The 22019-nt window shown below is 32.3% G+C and overlaps 2 protein-coding genes across 2 annotated transcripts; both read left to right on the top strand.

The window, feature by feature from the left end:
* Positions 1-9167: 9167 nt before the first annotated feature.
* Positions 9168-12732, top strand: LOC114879126 (mediator of RNA polymerase II transcription subunit 15-like). Its single transcript, XM_029193732.2, has 12 exons — positions 9168-9411; positions 9574-9661; positions 9829-9880; positions 9964-10158; positions 10490-10749; positions 10839-10997; positions 11063-11181; positions 11279-11361; positions 11450-11611; positions 11683-11971; positions 12046-12148; positions 12239-12732. Exons 1-12 carry the CDS (start codon positions 9350-9352, stop codon positions 12566-12568), a joined length of 1902 nt encoding a protein of 633 aa, XP_029049565.1. The 5' UTR covers positions 9168-9349; the 3' UTR covers positions 12569-12732.
* Positions 12733-13081: 349 nt separating this feature from the next.
* On the top strand, positions 13082-22012 carry LOC114879125 (WD repeat-containing protein 75). The gene is made up of 15 exons (XM_029193731.2): positions 13082-13404; positions 13567-13768; positions 13864-14042; positions 14117-14236; positions 14314-14501; positions 14567-14725; positions 14807-15000; positions 15088-15272; positions 15336-15496; positions 15573-15762; positions 15834-16012; positions 16081-16253; positions 16318-16503; positions 21343-21461; positions 21631-22012. The coding sequence occupies exons 1-15, from the start codon at positions 13274-13276 to the stop codon at positions 21818-21820; spliced, it is 2556 nt and encodes an 851-aa protein (XP_029049564.2). The 5' UTR covers positions 13082-13273; the 3' UTR covers positions 21821-22012.
* The last annotated feature ends 7 nt before the right edge of the window (positions 22013-22019 follow it).

The following is a 22019-nucleotide window of genomic DNA, read 5'->3' as shown; positions in this document are numbered from 1 at the left end:
AACAAAAGGAGCATTATTTTTATTCATTACCTACCTATCTAAGTAAGTACTTATCTATACATACATATATCTACGTACATTTTTGCTTTTTATTCCTATCGTAACATTTTTTAATTTTGATTTTGATTACAGATCTGTAATTAATAAATATGCAATTGCATATTTGTCCTATATACTTACATTACTAAAAATACCTGACTATACGAGCGTTCCTAATTATATTAAAAATTCGCTTAAATCTAACGCTTCCTAATTAAACACTGCAGTGTTTGGCGATTATATCTTTAAAGTCATTATAACATCATATATAGTCTATATAAAAATTTAAAGGGATATACATAAATAAGTACAATGAATTTGTTGATTTTGTTGTACTCACCAAAATACTTCCTAAAACAAACTGAAAAGGATTAGACATCATTTTTAAAAATAATAAAATTCATATAACCTTATTAATAACTTTGTAGGCCTGCCTATATAAAAATCGAAAAGAGTATAAACGAATACCTTTAATGAATTTGTTGATTTTATTGTTGTTATTAGAATATCTTCTGAAACAAACTAAAAAGGATTAAACATTATTTAAGAAAATAATGAGGCTCATGTAGCCTTAATTATAAATTTACAACCTGCCTGAAACAAACAGAAAAGGATTAAATACAATTTTCGAAAATAATACGGTTCAGATAATATGTCATAAAAATCATTTTCCCTTTTCAATCATTTTCACCATGCTTTACTTAATTGGATACATTGAATTCCATTTTTGGACTGTAGATTTTATATTACGTTTCTTCCAGTCTATTATCCGATATTATTAATTCACACTTCTTATAAAGATATTTCTTTGCAACAGAAACTCATTAATCGAATTCATGCAAAGAAAAAAAAATGTAATACCAGAAGAGAAGATACATTAGTAACAATAAAATTTCACAAAAATCAAAGTAATGGTTAATGAGTCATTTCCAAATAAGAAAACATCAATTAAACACAAAATATGAATTAAAAGCGATTTTCAGTACCAAAATAAAAGCAGAAAAAGAATTATAAAAAAAATTGTTATTAAGTAAGCGATTTCAGTTAGAAACATTAATTATTTCATTTTGTTGCATAATATTTAACATTTGTTCATTTAGTAACGAATAATATATAATATTTTAATTGAAACAACTGTCTTTTACTGCAGTATATCTAAGTAAAACCATGACTCTACTTGACTTTATTGCATTATACATATTATTCAATACACCTTTCAATGCAAATTTATTGTAAATGGAAAAAATGAAAAGAAAATCAAGAGTGGACTTTGCTTTTCAGGAAAAGAATTTGAAAATTTATAAAAATAATTTAATTAATTTCTCCGTAAGTTTGAAACGAAACATCGCGATCAAAAATCAAAACTAAACAACTTCAACAACAACCATCCACTACTTTTGTTTAAATAAAGCAGAATTAAATTTTAATAAGCTATTTCAAATGAACAAATGTTCCTTGAAATAATTTATCACCAATCACAAAATAAAATGAATTTCCATTTTAAATAAAACTTCGAATATAGTTCTATTTAAAACTTTATCGTATTTAATAATATTCTGAAAACATTAAATTCATATATTATTTAACAGTATTTCCGACAACCGAATGCTCAAAATTTTCAAAATTAAAAAAAGGGAAGAAAAAGAATGGGGGCGGGGCAATGGGAGGTAGGATACAGGGGAACCTGAAAAGAAAAGTTTGATTGCCCATAAGAGCAATCCCTAAGCAAACCCTTAATAAATGCAAAAAACCCTTAATAAACGCAAAATACAGAAGCATACGCGTGAAGGCTGCCCCATTATGCGCAACGCTAAACTGAAAAAAAGAAAAAACGCGAACTGTAACGCAACACTACTCAAATCTACCGAATTTTGTAAGACGCAACACTAATCTAAAAAAGGGGTACATACAGCCAATCCAAGGCTGTATCACGGCAGCTGGTCCATAGCTGCCTTATCGACCATGGCAACTCCACTGGATCGTTTTTGGGCATTTCATCATATATCGCAACTCTAATGCAAAACGCGAATATTCATTATCGCAACACTAATTAGCAGGGAACTCTATAAACTAATGCAAAGCAATCGCGTATTTATAAGTCGCAACACTGGGAAACAATCGCGCTAATAACATTCGTAACGCTATCTTTAACAAACATGTAATTAAAATGCAAAAAAGGGAATTCCCAAACTGTGAATTTTTCATTCGCAATACTAAAGCAATCAACAGTAAAAAGCAAAACTTTAAAAAATCTTAAAACAATCAACATTGAAAAGTTAAATTCTATTCTAAAGCAATGCAAGAAAGAAACGCGATATTTAAAGTTCGCAACACTACATTGAACCGTGGTCAATATTTGCAACACTAAATTGAAAACGCGATTTGCCCAAAATCATGGGGGTCACGGGCCCCCTCTTGTCCTGAAATTACAAAACTACAACTACAGGCAAGCACAGTGACAAAGTAGTAACGATAATGATTTCCCATCCTTTTTTGCAAAAGAATGTAAAATCATTAGTAGTTCCCCTCTTGAAAGACAGTTTGTCGGGGCGCTTCGGCATATAGCCTTTTCTTTCTTCGGGCGGTCCACCCACCTGAAACTTATATCTAAAGCTCGAGACTTGCAAATTCGCAAAAAAAAAAAAAAACAATCAACAAAAAAGAAAAATCGCGAAACTCTAATTGACACGTGGACGAAAAAGGACTTTATATACCTAAGTCGTTGTTCGTGCACACGTGCCGTGCTCGAGCAGAACGTTTCGATGGCGTTTCGTGCCATCGCGATCGCGTATAACGACTTATGAAGTCGCCAAAATTTTGAAAAATTGTACAGATAGATAGAAGGCGAACGGCATACTCCGTTCGTATCGATCGTATCGTCAATTCTTCAAATATATTCCAGGTACAGGTTGATCACGCGAAATCGCGCCTACCCGACCAAGAGACTGTGACAACCTGTCCTGGCCCTACCTACTTACAATCTATCACACACACCAGAAGGTATACTACCTACCTACCTAACGCTATATTTAAAAAAGGCAAAATCACATTCTCACAAAAATTCATTCCACGACCCCCATACACTCCACCCGGGCGCAAGACCTACACTAGAGAGAACGTCCCGGGACGCCTCCGACACCCGAGTTTCATCTCACATCACACTCTACGGTACGTACCATTTTTCACTGAAATCGTCTGGCAAGGCTAGCAATCATTGCGTACAATGATAATTACAAAATTTAATTAACTACTTTGATACAGAATATTTCATAATAATGGTAATAATCATGGTAATAATAATGGTAATATAGTAATAGTAATGGTAATAATACTATTTGGTTTGTACGTTCATTGTACATCTTGTTGAATAAAATATTATTTCAAATTAAAAGTTAAATGAAAAATTTATTAAACCGACGCAATCCCACAGCCTAAAAACACACACACCATATGTGGAAATTACGTCGTGCACGATATACTAACACAATGCCAGCCGCTTATTAATTATTATTCTTATGAACTAGGTCATCGTGCCCATTGCCTCTACCCATCCAAGTAGCACCTGGGCACGTGAATGGGCTTTGGCAATAAACACGGAAGGGGTTAAACCTGAAAATCCTGATCTACAAACATGATTAGTACATAAACATCTAACGGGCTAATATTTCAGTACTTTAATAAAAGTGACTCAACTTTGTAAATAATATAAAGCTTTAAGAACAAATACTGAAAAGTAAAATAGAGCAACTATGACGCAAACATGGTGCACTGCTAATATCAGCTGGCAACGAAGGGTCTCACGCCCCCTAGACTTACGCCAGACGCTACATACCACCCACCCCGCCTGGACGTCGTAACGCCAGGACAGAGTGCACCCCTTCGCTAAGAGCGCTACCCGCCCGTCCAACACGTTGCATCCAACGGTGTCAGATTGACGGACGCCCATAGTATAGACAAAAAGACTACAGTTTAGAATATGGTAACATATGGTTTCATATGTTCCGTATTCTAAAGCTGCGCCTGCAAAGGCCTAGTAATGCATGGGTATATCTCCCAGAGATGGTGTTCACGGTCTTATGCCGCGGAATCCTTGTAACTAATTTCATTAATTAAATAATACATAGGATTGAGATTAAAAACCAAAAGGATTCCCACCGAATACTAGTCAGTGCATCGTCATATTTACTCTCGCGTCGGAAATTTCTCGCAACACTAATTTAAGAAATGCAAAATTCTAATAAAAAAGAATTTATTGTGAAAATTAATAAAACATCCTCGGGCGACTCCCTCCTCAGAGTAACTTTTCAAGAATACGCAAAATGTGTTGAAATAGATCACTCTGGCTTGGAAGTCTACCCGTCACGAATTGTCTTCTTGCACATACATTGTTCATTTTTTCATGAACGTGTAAATAAGTTTAAGTACTCGGAAAAAATTCTCAAATTATATTTGAATTTATTATGTACAAAATGTAATTAAATCAATGTAATAGCATCATTAATATGTATATCCAGTATACATATTACATAATACTATCAATATTATATTGCTTTGAATCATCGCAATAACTAAGTCAGATAATATTTGATAACTGTTCTATTACAGACAAACTAAATAAAATTGTTTCGGTATTAAAATATTCTAATTCCACATTTAAGAACATTTAAGAACATTTAAAAGCATTCATATATTTCATAAATATCTATTGGAATATGTGGAATTGAAATGATATTAAAACGCGGAGTACAAGAAGACCTACCCTGAACTAAATGAAATGAAACAATAAACATGTTACTACTCATGGGTATAATCATACCCATGGTCACTATGCTTGCAAATCACGTATACAACTAGTAGCCCGTGTCGATTCGGAACATTCGTCCTACGACATGACTGGGCACCAGAGGAACCATAAAACATGCGACTCACCGTTCGCAGATATACTCTTCTTCCGACAGTCAAGTAAGTAGGACAACACCAGGTAGGAGGCTGCCTTGTAGGAGAAGACAGAAGTCGTGAAGAAATTCATCTGTAACAAAAAAAGAAGAATTACGGTTAATTTTGCAAATTATCAATTTTTATTCTAATAAAATTATATATGAAATTGAATTTTATAAAATATTAGCAATAGCAATTAAGAAGAACTCTCAATTATCAAGTATTGAAATTGTAAATTATTCTATTTTAATAAAAAGCAATTAAGTGACGTACCAAGACGGAAGTCGTGAAGAAAGCCATCATCAGGATATCCAGGAACTCGGCAAAATCAAAAAATTCATCTGTAACAAAACAAAAAAGAATTACGGTTAATTTTGAAAATTATCAATTCTTATTGTAATAAAATTATATATAAATTTGGATTTTATCAAATATTAACAATGAAAAATAACTCTCAACTATCAAGTGTTGAAATTGTAAATTATTCTACTTGAATTAAAATTAATTAAATAAGGTAATAAGATACTTACATTCTTTCCTTATGGTGCAACGCCCAAGACTCCTCTTCAGTGGTGGATTGACTCTAATACCGATATCGAACAATTAAACAAAAAAATTAAAAATAAAGATAAAGATATAAAGTACTAGTAACGCGACCGTGAATAATTTCCGGCGAACAATTCAAGTGACTCTACTTTCGCGATGAAAAGAGAAAAATCAGAGCCGGGATGCTCTAGGAAATATTTTATAATACGCAGCAAACACTGACTCTACTTTCGCGTGATTCCTAGTTGTACAAACGCAACTCTATTCAGGGCCAGTTCACCCTTGAGAAAATCAAAACATTGGAAATATGTTCGTACAAACACTGATTCTACCGACCGCCTTGCGCGCGGCCACAACAATTCCTGGAAGAAAAGATTAGTGAGGAGGTTGGGGATGGGTGGAAATATACAAAACAAAACCAACATACTTCTTATTGAACATTCGTTCAGGAAATACTGTTATTACGTGTAAATGAAAATATCTGTGTTCGTGAAATATTTTCAACGGACACGAATATTATTCAAGTTGAATATTGATCCTAGATTATATTGTAATAATGAAATGTTTTAAATAATTGTTGATAATTATTTCAATGAATATTATATGGATAAAAAATCATAGTTAAATAAATGTAATAGACTATTTTATTAAAGTAGTGGATTTCTGTTGTTAAAATTGTAAGCACACTAAAAATTGTTGAGAATTCTGTTACGTCGTGATTCATAAATTGTCTAAATTCTTTTCAATAAACAAAGTCCAATAATTAATCATATTTAAACAGCATGTGATTTAAAAACGTGATTCTATTTTAATTTAAACTTGCATCGAAAGCTGGATATTATAATATAATTACTACGATTTAACAAGAATAGATTGTTTAAAATAATTCATAATTGCAGAAGAGAAGCAATCATTTACAGTAGAATACGAATTATTTCAATTTTGTTCTAGTTTAAAACAAATGTATTAAAATACTGGACGAAATTATTTAATAAAATGAAAAATTAATTATTCTTTTTCTATGAATTGGTTAAAGAAAAAAAATGTCTCTAATCTTTTCCTTCTTGACTTTGGTAGCAAGTAATTATCAAAAATGCTTACAATTAACAACGACTCAATAAAAAACAAGTAATAATAGATGTTAATAATTGTTTAGAATAAATTAAAACAATAAATTCTTACGAAATTCTATACCAAACCCATATCAGGTGTCATGGCGTCCTTTCAAAATCTATCAAATATCTGTAATAAAAAAGAATAATAAAGTTATTATTAATAAACGATCGAACTATAATTGATACAAATATTTTAATGGATACAATGTGTACCTATTACTTATGCGGAAGGATGCTCTCAACACGTCTAATCAGTTCAACGCTCGAGAGAGCAACAAGCAATCACGAGACCTTCCTTCCCTTCGTAGACCGGTCGGCACTTCGGCAACGCTCGGCAATGTTCGGTATACATATTCTGCTATCGGCCGATACCTAACGAAGTACACGAACAGGTCTAAACAGAAATAATATTACGATGTTCAAGAAAAAACGTTATTAAATTAAAAACAGCAAATTGTGTGAAACAATACGAAAAACATTGAATAATGTTCAAGAAATTACTGATATAAAGGGAAAATTATTCAGATTCTATTCTTCCAACTTCATTGTGAATTCACAGCAAGAGCAACAAATTTCAACTCACGTATTTTTAAAGATAACCTCGAATTAATGTCAAAAAACAAACCACCTCCAGCTATTCTTTCTATTTTTTGTACTTTTAACACTCGAAAGACAATTTAATTTAATATTTAAAGATAATTTAATCTTACCTGTTGCAGACACGTGCCAACGGACGAAGCTTCGAAGAGAACTGATGCACTCCACCACACTCCGCGCACCTAACCCTCCAACGACGAATCTGATTGGTCGAAATGGGAAGACGCCATAACGGACGACCAATCGCAGCCATTGGTAGAAACTTCGAATTGCTTCGAAACTTTAATACTAAAATAAAGAAAAGGTTCATTGAAAACTATTGACGCCATATTGTAATAAAGTCAAGATTACTTTTTTTCTACTTAAAGCACCAAAATATAGGGAAAAACGTAGATAAAACCTAAGATATTAATGGTATTTAATAAATTATCGTCATAAAAGCAGAATAAATGAGAGAAATATTATTTTAATTCATATCTATATCCGCAGATTAATCGAAAACGACGAATTCAATTATTACAATGTATAACATATATAATATAATGTATTCCCATATAAATTATGGGAAAAATATATTAAAAACATGAAAAAATATAATAATACTCAAGAAATTGAAGATATAAAACGGAAATAATTAAGATTCTGCTGTTCCAAACTAATTGTGCATTCGTGGCGAAAGCAAAAATTTTCAACTCACGTATTTTTTAAGAAAAAGCCGAATTAATGTCAAAAATCAAGAATCTAGACTTATCTTCGACTTTTCTTTCTGTTTTTTGTAATTCTGTCGTCCAAAAGACAATTCAATTTAATATTTGAAGATAATTTAATCTCACCTAACGCAGACACGTGCAAGATGGACGAAGTTTCGAAGAGGAATGACGCACTACGCCACAATCTGCACACCTCGCCCTAAAAAGATGAATCTGATTGGATCAGATTGGATCGGACAGCCAATCACCGTCATTGATACAAATTGAAAATTGTGTACTTCGAGGCTTTAATACTAACGGAAATGTTCACGTAATTAATAATAAAGAAAAAATCGAATACTATGTTTTTTTTTTAGCAACACCTATCTTGGTTTAACTTTTATTTATTTGTAATTATATAATAAAAAACGAGAAATATTACTTTAATAACAGTATCCTATGTGATGATTCTGCTAAGATTTGCTAATATTTGATAAAGTATTATTTCAGATATACATAGAAAAATTTATATGCAATGTATCGTCAAACATAATGAAGGTAAACGAAACATGAATACAAGGGAAATGCTGATTGAAATCAGAGAATAATATATCTATAATTGTGGGTGGGGATGTTAACTCGCGAATAGATAACCTCAATTAAGTTGATGAAGCTAAATCATTTTTCGAAATTTAAAACAATAAATTATGAAAACAAAATAAGAAATTGTCGATACAGTGAAGAAACAATTAAGATATTATAATACTACATCAATTTGAATTTAATTTCGGGGTAAGAGTGAAATGTTTCACCTTGTGGATTTTTGAAGACAATGTGAAATTGATGTTAGAAACTCTGAATCTAGACTTCTCTGCAATTTTTCCTTCTGTGTTGTGTACTTCTTATACCAGGAATACAATTTAATGTCGCTTTTCATAAGCAGGTGTAATCAGAATGAAGTTTCGAAAAAAAGTAATGTACTGATCTGCGCACTAGCAATTTCTTCGCACAGCAACACTCTAAAGAAAGTTGACCATAACAGCAGATGGCTTCGATATATTACCGATACCAGATGAAAACTTTATTATGAAGTCTTCGGTGGTATCACGCGTTAATTATAAATTAATTGCAAAATTAAATCGTTCATAAAAAGGAATCTTACATTTGATCTCAACACCATCTATACAAAAACTATTCGACAGGTAGTTTCCCCTGCTTTCGAATAGATAGCGCTAGTGTTTCCTCGTTCCAGGAACTTTGTAAGGTGTTGAGTAGTTTCCGAATCTGAAGAAGCTATACTTCCAAATACCTTTAGGTTCCGAACAGTTCCGAAGCGTTCTAAAGTGTGCTTTAAAAAATAGATCCTCAGTTTGTCACACAAAGAAGGTTGTGAAAATATTCTAATTAGTGACTTAATCATTAAAAATGGCAACAGATGAAAACTCATGGAGAACACAAAGTTTTCGTCAAAGTGTAATTGCGAAAATGTAAGTTAATGTATATTAACAAATTTTCTATGACAAAGTAGTTAATTCATGAGAGATAATTGAATCATATAGCATCTAATGCTTATACAAAAATAAAAAACATTTGTGTTGGGAAATAAACTACACATATATATTTACATTTATTAAACATTTATTATGCAGAGATGAAGCTGTACAGATGTCTGGAATGCCCATTGCAAAAAATAGTATTGAAATGGAAAATCATGTTTTTCAAAAAGCAAAAACCAAGGTTTGTTGTCTGTTGTCCCCTAATTTTCAACTGAAAAGAGTTAATTAAACAAATAATTATCAAACGTTATGAAAATAAACCTAACAAGTTAAATATTTACTTATTGTTATTAAAAAATACTAACTGTAAATTAAGGTTACTAATAATATAAATTTATTAAATTGCAGGAAGAATATCTAGCTTTCGTAGCCAGGCTGATCTTGCATGTCAGAGAATTAAGTAATATATATTTTAATATAATATGTGAATATTATTTCAGCAATTGAATGGTGGTATTACATTACCAATTTTCCTCTGTTTAGGTTCTAAACAAAAAGCAGGGGGCTCTGCACCAGCTACTGTTGGTTCTGGAAATCAAGTAATGCCAGATCCAATTGGAGCATTACAAACGTTGGCACGTCAGGGAACTGGTAATAATCAAATGATGAATATGAATGGACCAGGATCTAATCCTCAAGGAATAATCCCTCAACCTCCTGCAAATACTGCTACAAATTGTAATTATTTGTATCAATTATTTAAGTACATTTTATTGCAATCAAGTATCATTTTTTGCAGTAAAGAAAGTTTTTAGTATTTAATATTTTACATTTTATACACTCATTATGACATATTATTAATCATAATTTATTTTTTTAACTTCAATTGTAAAGATATATAAATACATATATTGATTTATATTCTTTTCCTAATAAATAAGAAAGTATTATATTTGGTATACCTTGTATGTAATAATTGTGTTTATGCTGGTGGATTTATATTTTTGTGGCCTACATTCTTCTGCTATTGGGCATCTTTCTAAGATATGATCTATTGTGTTTATTTTAGTATTGCAAAGTTTAAATCAACGTCCTGGACAACCTATAACCATGCAAGGTATGCAAAGTAAAATGCCAGGAATGGGTATGATGCCTACTCAAACCAGTGGTCCAATGAGTCATATGGGACCAATTCAGACTATGCAAAATAATTCAATGCTAACACAGATGAATCAAATGAGCCAGGGAAATATTCCTCAGCAAATGAACCAGATGGTTACCAATCAAATGGGACAAATAACTACAAGTCAGATGCAACAAAATATGCAAGTATGTATCAACCATCAATACTGATATATGTGTCGTTTTTTACTTATTTTTATTATTGACATTAGTAAAATTTATGCATTATTTTTCAGACTCAAATGCAAAATCAACTATCTAATCAGATGAGTAATCAAATTGGTGGATCTATCAGTGGAATCCAAACTAGTATATCACAACAAATGAATCAAATTGCTCCAGGTCCATTAGGACCTAGTCAAATGCAACAGCAATTAAGTCATATGCAGAGAAAGGTATACAAATGAAGAATTAATACGTAGTATTATTTCGAGATTATCATGGGTATTAATACTTTTAGCAAGGTGAAATGATAAACGCTGGTTTCGCTGGTCCTCGAAATGTTACTCCAAATCAGTTTCTAGGACAGAGCCCATCACCATCAGCTCCAAGTCCTGCTGGTTTAGGTGCACCATCAAGGTTGCTATTGTACAATAACTTCCCTAAAGTACTTCATGTACAATTAAATATTTCAAGATTTATATTAAAAGTTAATATTATGAAATACATTTTATAGCAATCAGATGGTAACCTCGCCTGCTTTAGTTCCATCGCCAAGTCCACAACACGTAATAATGGCAGGGTCACAACGATCTGTGGGTATGTTAAGATAATTATTAGTGTAAAAGTGATACAGTTAGAATTGTGTAATAGAAGTAGCAATAAAAAAAAATTGTATTCAAATTAGGAATGGCACCATCCCCTAGTAGTTCTTTGAACACTCCGGGGGGTGTAGGTGCTACTCCAAGCCCACAGCAAGAAGATCAAGCATATAGAGATAAAGTTAGACAATTGAGTAAATATGTTGAACCTTTAAGAAGAATGATTGCTAAAATGGGAAACGAAGGAAGTAAGTATTTTAATGATTTTTATGTATATTACATTACACATATATTAATTATATAATTTTTCGTTTTACAGATGTCGATAAGTTAAGCAAAATGAAAAAGTTATTAGAAATTTTATCAAATCCTACCAAACGTACTATGTCCTTGGATACATTATTAAAATGTGAAGTAGTTCTTGAAAAGTTGGATTTTAAACGAAGCGATGCCAGTGTAGGCCCTCCTGTAACAACACTAAAAGAACATCATTTCTTCAGTCCACTGTTGGAAGCAGTAAGCACCCATCTCCAAAGTCCAGTAGTAAATCACACGTTACAGCGTACATTTGGCCCGTGTTTAGAAGCTTTATTTGGTCCAGAAATAAAGTGAGTAGTAATTACATTTAACTATAATTGCAAAGTACTATGAACCTAAAGCATTGTGAAAATTTATGAAACAGGAATTTACCTCCGCCATTGAAGAAACAAAAGATAGAAGAATCCCCAAGTGAAATACCAGATGTCTTACAAGGAGAAATAGCTCGATTGGACCAACGGTTTAAAGTAATTTATTCAATTCATTTGTTAATATATTACATAAATTTATGTGATAATACATGAATATATGTATAATTCACGCTTTTAAACATCTAGGTAAGTCTGGATCCAGCGCAACAAAATGGATCAAAGTGTATTCAGTTAATATGTTGGTTGGATGATCGTCATCTTCCGTGCGTTCCACCAGTGTCAGTTACAGTTCCTGCTGATTATCCTTTAACACCACCGCGTTGTGTTATGGCACCCCATGAATATGCTACAACATTCCTTTGTGCGGTTCAGAAAGCTTTAAATGCACGTATAACAAAGCTTCCTCGTCGTTTTTCCGTATCTCAGTTATTGGATACTTGGGAAATGAGTGTGAGACAAGCGAGTGCACCTTCGCAAACTCTTGTTACCGCTAGTACAGTATTGATGGGTTTATAGTAAGCTTTTATATATAAAAGATATTATGAATCTAAGACAATTATACAATAACGATTTCTAATTTAATCATTTATTTGATTTGTTTGCGATAAGATATCCATATCCATATTTTCCCTTTTAACTTAAGACATTTTGTATGTTTATATGACGTTGTAAAATAAATATAAATGTATCTGCTATTTTTTTTAAATTATTTATATAGTTTCATTCAAATTTATTGTATAGAAACATGTTTAGTTTTTTATTCCATATTTTATATTATATGCTGTGACTACAGATATAACACTGGACATGCCTTTGTGAAAAGACAATTTTGACTCCCTTTGATTCTTTCTTTGGGTCGGATAGAGCAAAACGAGCACTCAGGGGATGATGTAAGTACAAGCTTTCGTTTAGAAAAATAGTGAGAACTACGATTTCATTAACTTTTCATTCGCGAAAGATGATGAAAAGGTAAAACAGACCACAAATTTAGTTCCTCACTTTTTCCATAGAGCGCAGTTCATTCGTTTTCTGATCCGTAGTCAATGAACGCACCATGTGTTCAGCGTTTGGTTTGGTTATTTTACTTTTATCACGTGTAATTGTCAAAATATAATTTTTCTTTCATGTATTTTGTATCATATGGTATTATTAATATATGGAGTATATTAGCATTTGTTGTAAATATCAGAAAAATTAGATTCTTTGAAGTTAAGTAACAAAATGCAGATGAAGTTGAACAGACGGCGTCAGTCTTCAAAAATTGAAATAATAGATTTAGATGATTTAGTCGTGACAAGAAAAGGTGGAGGAAGTATAATTGATCAACGACCAGTCTTTTCTCATGATGGAGAGTAAGTTTTAATTCAGAGGTTTATAACTTTTTCCTTTCGTCAAAATGTTATGAAGCTTATGACAAAGTTATAAAATATTGCTCCTTATCAAAGTTATTCTTTGTATAAAAAATATATGTTGCACGTATATATACTCTCATTGTTTAATATTTATTTTTACAGAACATTGTACATAGTATGGAAACATGTTATAAGAGCTTATAGTACTCAAACTGGAGACTTTGTAAGGGAATTAGAACCAGCTAATCATAGGATAGCAGGATTAATTATCCATCCTGAAAATTCTAATCTAATTATTACTTGTACAGAAAATGGAGAACTTAATTTCTGGAGCTGTCAAAGTGGAATTATTACAAAAAAATTAGTATGAACAATAAATGCATTTCCTAGCAACAATAAATTGTAATATTCAGAGATTAATTTCTTTTCATATTATTGTAATTGTTAATCTTTTTACAGAAATTGAAATTTCAAGATGAACCAAGAATAAAGACTTTTCACATTGTAAATTATAAGACTCACAAAGGAAATGAGTTACGGCAGGTGCTTGTAACTTATCTATCTAATAATAAAACAGAAATTTATATAGTTTTATTTGATCTAGAAACTGGAGTATGTACAAAGTCCACATGTATTGGGTAAGTCAAAGTTTATTTTTCATGAATAGGTAACACCTCTGCTGTTTAATATTTAATTCACTTTATTATTACAGAATTTATTTCCCTGAATATTATGTTGATATAATTGGAAATCGTGGAGATAATTTGATAGCTGTTCTCCATGATGTAGATTTACACATATTAAATCCATCAAGGAATCTTATTGATAAATTGTATGTATTAAAATGTAAGAAACAATATTTAAAATTCAGTAAAAGAAAACAAACACAAATCCATTTGATAATTACAGACACAAAACAGGCAAAACAGGTAGGATACCAACATGTATTGCTGGACATCCAGAAGAGGAATGTGTTGCCACAGGAGATTCAACTGGCCGTGTTGTAGTATGGAAGAATTTGTTCCAATCAAGACCCTACACAGCTGTATATCATTGGCACACATTACCAGTTACAGAGATAGCATTCAGTAAATCAGGTACAAATCACCAGTATTATTATTTACGTTAAATAGAATATTATATTCATGATATAAAAATGCAGGTACTCACATGTATACTGGAGGTGGAGAATGTGTACTAGTAAAATGGGTATTAGCAAATCCGCATCAAAAATCGTTTCTTCCTCGGTTACCTGCACCTATTAAACATCTTACTATTGCTCCAAATAATTTGTATGTTGCTGTATCTACTTTAGACAATGGTATGCGAATTATTTAATATATTGTAACAAAGATTTAACATTTTTCTATCATTTGAACTAACAGTATTTTAAAAATTGCAGGTATTGTAGTTGTAAATCCACAAAGAAAATTAACATCTGTAATACAGAATTTTACATGGGGTGTAGCTTTATCTTCTAAAGAATTATTCCCTGCTGGTCTTATCGTTGATCCACGTACGAACTGTCTCGTGTTAAATAGCCGTACCGGGCATGTTCAGTTTTACAATACCCATACTAAAAGCTTACTGTATAATGTAAGTAATAGTACAAAGTATAGTCCATATGAGAATTATAATTCTCCATTATCTTTATATCAATGTCAACTTCCATGTCATGTTTAGATAAATATTACCGCACAAAATTTTTTAACTCAAGAACGTAGTGTAATTGTCGTAAATACGGAAGTTACAAAGATAGCTTTAAATCACGACGGTACGTGGATGGCAACCGTTGAAGAACGAAACGATAAAGTATCCTGTATTGAAGTAAGGCTCAAGTTTTGGATGTTTAGCAGTAAAGAACAGTTGTAAGTATGAAGCATCTATTTCTTGCATACAGATATTATAAATAAAATTATATAACTTGTTAGGTTCACATTGAACACTTCAATTGAACTTCCTCACGAAGGCGGTATCAATGCTCTGCATTTTCAACCAAGTATGTTTAATGAAGATGGAGCATTGGCAGTTACTACTGGTAGAGACAAAAAATTCAAATTATGGCATCTAGTCGAGTCTTCATCCACTTATAGTACGTACAAATTTGTGTATTCTACTCATTCGAAAATAAATTATAGTACTAAATTACAAGATTACGTTTGTTGTAGAAAAAACAAAACATTGGCAGTGTCATAGTATAGGAGATTATAGAAATTTACCCGTAACGGATGCTGGATTTTCGATTGATGGTTCATTAGTTGGTATTGGTTTTGGTTCTAGCTTGACAATCTGGACACCCGATACCTGTACATTTAAATGTAGTCTTGCTTACAGTAGTAAATATCAATATCCACTAACGTAAGTCTTACAAAGAATAGCAATAATATCAATCATCAACAACGACGACATAATTACATATTCGTAAACAGGCGAATTGAATTTGGGAAACAAGAAGCCTGTCATTTTGTAGTAACAGCTTCCACCGAACATATTGCAGTTTGGAACATCTTATCTCTAACACTGGTATGGAGTGTACCTTTAAAAGTAGCAACTTTAACAGCAGATCCAAAATCTACTCACATGGCCGTTTTTACAACCGACAATTCATGTAAGTTTCTAGGACTTCTCAAAAAAATGTATTAGATTTTAGTATGAATATTAATTAATTTATTTCAGTGTATGTATTTACACCACAAAAGTCGTTACCTGTTTATACTAGAAAAAATATTATTGAGAATGGTAATTATATCTTGGGGGCTACCTTCGTTCCACACCTGCAAAGGAAACGAGACGCATCATACGGATTATGGCAACAAAAGTCACAGTTGTTCTTTTTAGATTCTAATCAAGTATGTAATAAATAAATATGAAATAATTTAATGGAGGCATTAAAATTTATAAATATGTTCATAGGAGTTGTTAACACTGGAACCGGAGTCTGAAGTATCCATTTGTCTTGAAAGTATATCTACAAACGCATCCGTGCCGGCAACTGCCTTCAGCAATTTAATAGCAGCTCATACTACAATAGACAAGGAAACCCCTGCTCCATTTATACACGAACAATTAAGTGCATTAGGGAAAGGGATGGTGGACGAGGTAAGTAAATTAAAGTATACTTTGCATAGATTACCTGTTTATAATTCATTAGACCAAAAAATTCACAGGTAAGTGATATTCATTTGAAGGTATCTTTGAGATACAAAAAATAATTTTATTCTAAAACATGTTCTCATCTTATAATGAGATTAAACAGTATTTATATACATCTCTTCGTTCAGTATAGTTATAAATAATTATAAAATCTAAATGTAACTTAAGTCAGATCAATTTTTATTAAGTTAATTCCATAAAAGATTTTCATCTGTTTTTTTATAATCTATATAAATACAGGAAAATAAATGTTAGTCTTAGAGATACAGTCTTGAAGTATATGACAAAGTATAAAAAACTAAATTAAGATCTACATAAATAGCATTGTTTTCTAAATGATTATCATAAGTTCTCTAGAAGAGTCTTCATAACTGGTTACATCTTGATTTTGTCTGCTTCAAATCGATTTAAACACGTGAAATAGAACCTTCAGAATAGCAGGTCGATGGAATTTGGAGTAAGGTAATTTATTGTTGGTTGTAGTCATCCATCCAGTGTTGCGATGATGTTGTATTTGTCAGTGTTTCCTTCCTAAACGATAATTTCTGCAGCGGCGTACCAGGTCGAATTTTCTATAACGCAGACAATGCCATTGCGGAATCTGTCTCATGTTCTCGATCGCCTGCAAGTTATATATCTTAAAAAAATAATTGACAGTGTTTAATAAACTTAAGGAACCGTTTGTAGTGTATGAATAAAAATAAATTAAATAATTAATTTTGGGGGAGGAAAGAAGGTCAATAAATGCAATCTGGAAGGTCAATAAATGCAACCTTCACCTAGACAACATTTATGTGTTGAAGTATTTCTGGACAAACAGAAATAGTTCAGAAGATAATTGCATGTTAAGATTAAAATATATAACACGATCGTCCTATGTTTAGTCTTATTTTATTCAAAAAGCTGTTCTTTAGATTATGACCTTTCCTCCTGAGATTAATTGCAATTAAATTGTGCGGAAAGAATGTTTGTAATTGCAAGTTTTGTTTACGATATTACGGAGATTTAATGCAATGCTATAGTGGGAGTAGGAGGCAACAAAATAAAAGTGGACGATCGTTATTATAATCGTGGTTACAATTGAACATTATTTTCATATAAACAAGACCTACATATTTAAGAGAAAAAATGTGGATCGAATATCAATGACCGAATTATATCATTTAAGGCAAAACATTGTTTATCGGTGAGCACGTGTACTATATTTTCTCCTATCTATTTGCTTCATTTTTATCAATACAAACTCTCTCGCGACCTGACGATAACACTTTCTGATTGAATGTGTGACTACCATTTCTGCTACCAGTCAAAAGTATAGGATTACTTGATAAGGATTCAAACTGATTAATTTTGAAACTCTTTTTTTTCTAAATCATATCTAAACAAACAAGTTTGATATAAGAATTACATTTGAGAAAACAAGAGTAATTTCAAGGTATGTTGTGCTTCTTTTCCAGAGATACATCCTGATTTCTCACTGCTTAGACACGATGGAGTATAATTATCACGCTGACTCATGTTTGCATCTTTCTAGACTCTCTTCCTTCTATCGTTCTTTCTGCTGTTACGTGCCTAATTCGTTACGAGAAGCTGAAGTTAACGAGTCAAAGCCCTAATGTTGCCCACGCATTACTTTCAACACGTGGTTGAGTTTCATAGAAGATTCAGTTTAAGAAGGAAATATGAAAGAGCCTCATCTTGTGTCTGGACTTTCAAGAATTAATATAAAGAAGAATTGAATACTATGGAACCCCTGAACACATGTGTGCAAGCTTGGAGGAGTATAAGGATGGTGTTAGAAGATTTTTAATAATGTATGCTTTGACAAGTTAAACTCACTGAAAGAATTAAATGCAAAAAGAAGATACTCACTATTTCTGGGTTGCTAGCAGGATACGCGGACGTAGCAACTGCCAGGAAGAAGACAACCATCAAGATACATGACACAAAACTCCACCCTGTTAACTTCATGCCAAAAACTGTGGATTCACAAGCTTCTTTCTTTAACTTGTGCACTCAGATATTCCGTGTTTCTCTACTTTGAGGAGAGACTTCAACAAATCTGTCAATCACAAAATGTTTATTAATTTACTTGAACCAGTAGTACTCTATTGTTTGAACATCTCCAATTGGAAGTTTAAATGTACCTTCTATTTAAATTGAAAAATGTATGCACGATAGACACTGTTCACCAAAAGCGTTTCAAAGAATTACGAAGAAGGACGACTTGTTGCTTGATGGAATCAAAAAATCGATTCTGAGTAAAGGGGCAAGAGTTTCTTGCGTGCTTCAACGTTCAACGTAGGACTGAGTTTGGGAAGTGGCCTCGCCATGATTTAATATAGGAGCTACTTCTCCGCACTCCCACCCTCTCACGGCGTTCCAGTTGTCCCTCCGACCTGGGACATTGTCTTTCATGGAAAAACCTCCGGGGTCGTTCAAAGAATTGTCCTGATCATCACGATACTCATCCAACCATTAGATTAATACCAAAAACTTATCATATTTTTACAACACTATTTGAAATAAGTTTGTAAATTTCAGAGATCAGATATTCTTTAATCCTTTGAGGATGAATGTGGCTTTTAAAAAATTATACAATTTTACATAATTTTGTTTGTAAAAACCTCACATTTTCACCAGGATTTTATTGACATAAATTCTTGGTGTTAAGGGAGAAATTATAATCAGTTATCAGCATCAATTTAATATAGCAGATAATTACATATAAATAATTATAAAAATTCATGCTTCTAGTGTTTATCGTTATCGATATAAAAAAAAGTTTCCCTATTTTTTACATCGTTGAACTTGGAACGTATCGCTATCTTGTTTGTAGTAAATATATTTTTCCTGGTCTTTCAGGACGATAACGGGGTTCGTAATTATTCCATGAGCTAAAATCAGCTAGAAGCAGTTTCAGAAATAGAATGTTTCTGACCGATTGATTGTGATATCTTGACGGTCACGCCTCGATCATTTTCCACAACAATAAGACCTCAACGTCGTAGAAAGATTTTCAATAGTATGGTCGTGAAATTTCATTGCATACTCAGACTTGATGCGAAATCAATATTGGTAAAGTTTACCCTGTTATCGGTGATAATAAAGTAGACACTTTGAAGCGTCGAGCGCATTGTTAACGCGATAACATCAGCGTATCTGAAAGCTAAATCTTGCCCCATTTGGAGGCTGCCTTAGTCTGGAGGCTAAGCAAATTAAGGATCATCATGAGCCGGCGGTCCTTAAGGCCGCATGATTGCTAATCATGGCATTATAAAGAACATAAACGCAACATTTAATTAATTGTGAACAATCACCCGTAATACTTTAAGAACATTGTTTTTTTGGTATCAGTAGAAATATACCAGTCTATCAAAATGCACATGGAATTATAATCGTCAGGAAAGTCCAAAGAAATTCAATATGGAATTAGGTCTTGCAGAGTAGTTGCATTTAACTTTGAGGGACACATTTTGTTTTCAAAGATGCTTGCGATTAAGACAATAGATAAAATACACAGATTTTAATTTGGAAGGTGTCACAGTGATGTCATATGCCTGGACTTAAGACGTCATAGAAGATAATTAATTAGACAAATCCACGTAGTCGTTCAGAGTAAACGGATATCCGTTTACTCACTGCTTTCATGCGTGCTTTATAAAGTGCGTCAATTCCATAGAATCGTTGAAACTTAATTGTTTACTGACTGAATTTCATTTCATATTCCATAGTCTTCTGGAAGATTATTGCATAAGCTGTTATTGTTGCTTCATATTTTTCTTTCAAACTACGTTCTTCAAACCTTCTTAATTATTATTGCCTTGGTCTTTTTCATTGATGATTTATTTATCATATTGTTAATTATTTATCTTTAATCCTCCTTCAACTGGTTCTCAATATCCCACTGAATATGTTCGTTCTACTAAAGTTAGTACATCATGCAAAGGGCAGGTATTAATTCAATTTTCAATCCATCGCATAGATTAACGAACAAAATGAAAGTTGGAGCAATCAACTGAAGATGAATCGAAACTTTCGACAGTACAGGTCCTTTATTCGTTCTCGTTACATTGTACAATGGAGAACGATGGTTTTCAACGTCGCTTCAGAATTGTTTGCAAATGTTCTGGTAAAACCAGGTCAGGACGAACCTGTTAGGAAGCTAGGAACAAACTCGTTATCTCCCACGGGAGCTGTCCTGATTGTTACGTTACCTATTAATAAAATCGTATTCTCTCTCCTCGTGTGACGATTGCATTATTCTATCGCAGCATCTACCATAATAATATTGTTCCTTCTTAGACGAGTTACTGTTATCTCTTCCTTTAACTTTCATACTAAAAATATTGAATATTTATTGCTCGTCTGAGAGTTCCCTACGGTAGCCTACTTCAATAAGAAATTACTTAGATTTTTCTTGGGAATATTTCTTGTTTTTTCTTTCAATGATGCACCGCGTGTTTCTGGCAAATTTCTGGCGAAAACTGGTGTATACTGAGAAGAATACTCGTGTAGGCCGCATAAGAGACGCGTCAACCTAGATCTGAAGTAGAAGATTGCAGGAATTGCAGAAATTTTCATTCGGGGGTGTGCCTGCGTCAGCATTAACGTTAATTAACTAATCGGTCGTCGTGAGCGTCAGTAGTTTGACCAAAGCAAACGCATTTCATATTCTATTCATTTCTTCTATCTGTTATTCTTTCCATAACTTCAGGTGTATCTAATTTAAAAATTAAACAGAGTTTTATAATCAATTAAGCGGATTTTAATTACTTGTTTCAGCTACTCAGTGTCTCAGCCCACACTTTGCCACCCATGAAGTTGATCTGTGCATCTTTCATTACCTCTTTGTTAACACCATCGGCATCGAGAACTCAATCAATTGAAGATAAGAACACCAGGTAATTTAACAGAATTGAAATTTTTATATGTATTAACAAGTCATTGCAATTTAATTTAATTATCATTTTTCATATTTTTATTATTTACTATTTTGTTCTTTAGATAAATGAAAATCTTCTATTAATTTTCTTATATTTAATTTCCTTTTCGTCTTCTTTCTTTTTTAAGAAATGAAAACATGCAGCTTGAAGTGGAGACAGAAGACGAGAGCGAAGAAGAATCCGCGCGACAAATAAAACGACCATCTTCTCCAGTTATTGAAAACAATGATGCAGACGAAACAAAAATACAACTCGTTGATCATAATTGGTCTTTCCTATCAACCATATTTCCGGAGATAGACGATATTGAACTTTGATAAAGGAAAAAATGGATGTTAATATTCTTTTTTAGCCAAGACTCGTATGAATGAGAACTATTTAAATAGATTTTACCTCGTTTAAAACGAAAGTTTCCAATTCTTCTTAGTTTTATTCAATTAAAAAAAAAATTAGATATTCTTTCATAATATGTTTAAATGAATATATGCAGGAAACCTTTATTTTATGTATTATTTA

Source organism: Osmia bicornis, chromosome 12 (assembly GCF_907164935.1).
Source record: "Osmia bicornis bicornis chromosome 12, iOsmBic2.1, whole genome shotgun sequence".
Lineage (NCBI taxonomy): Eukaryota > Metazoa > Arthropoda > Insecta > Hymenoptera > Megachilidae > Osmia > Osmia bicornis.
The sequence above is the reverse complement of the archived record's forward strand: the minus strand, read 5'-3'. Positions and strand labels throughout refer to the sequence as shown.

Excerpts from the sequence above, each read along its gene's own strand:
- LOC114879126 (XM_029193732.2), top strand. The coding sequence starts at position 9,350 with ATGGCAACAGATGAAAACTCATGGAGAACACAAAGTTTTCGTCAAAGT. Across the intron at positions 10,998-11,062 it reads TAAGTCATATGCAGAGAAAG|CAAGGTGAAATGATAAACGC; the intron begins GTATACAAATGA and ends TAATACTTTTAG. Across the intron at positions 11,612-11,682 it reads TAAAATGGGAAACGAAGGAA|ATGTCGATAAGTTAAGCAAA; the intron begins GTAAGTATTTTA and ends TTCGTTTTACAG.
- LOC114879125 (XM_029193731.2), top strand. The coding sequence starts at position 13,274 with ATGCAGATGAAGTTGAACAGACGGCGTCAGTCTTCAAAAATTGAAATA. Across the intron at positions 14,237-14,313 it reads AGGAATCTTATTGATAAATT|ACACAAAACAGGCAAAACAG; the intron begins GTATGTATTAAA and ends TGATAATTACAG. Across the intron at positions 16,254-16,317 it reads TCTTTTTAGATTCTAATCAA|GAGTTGTTAACACTGGAACC; the intron begins GTATGTAATAAA and ends ATATGTTCATAG.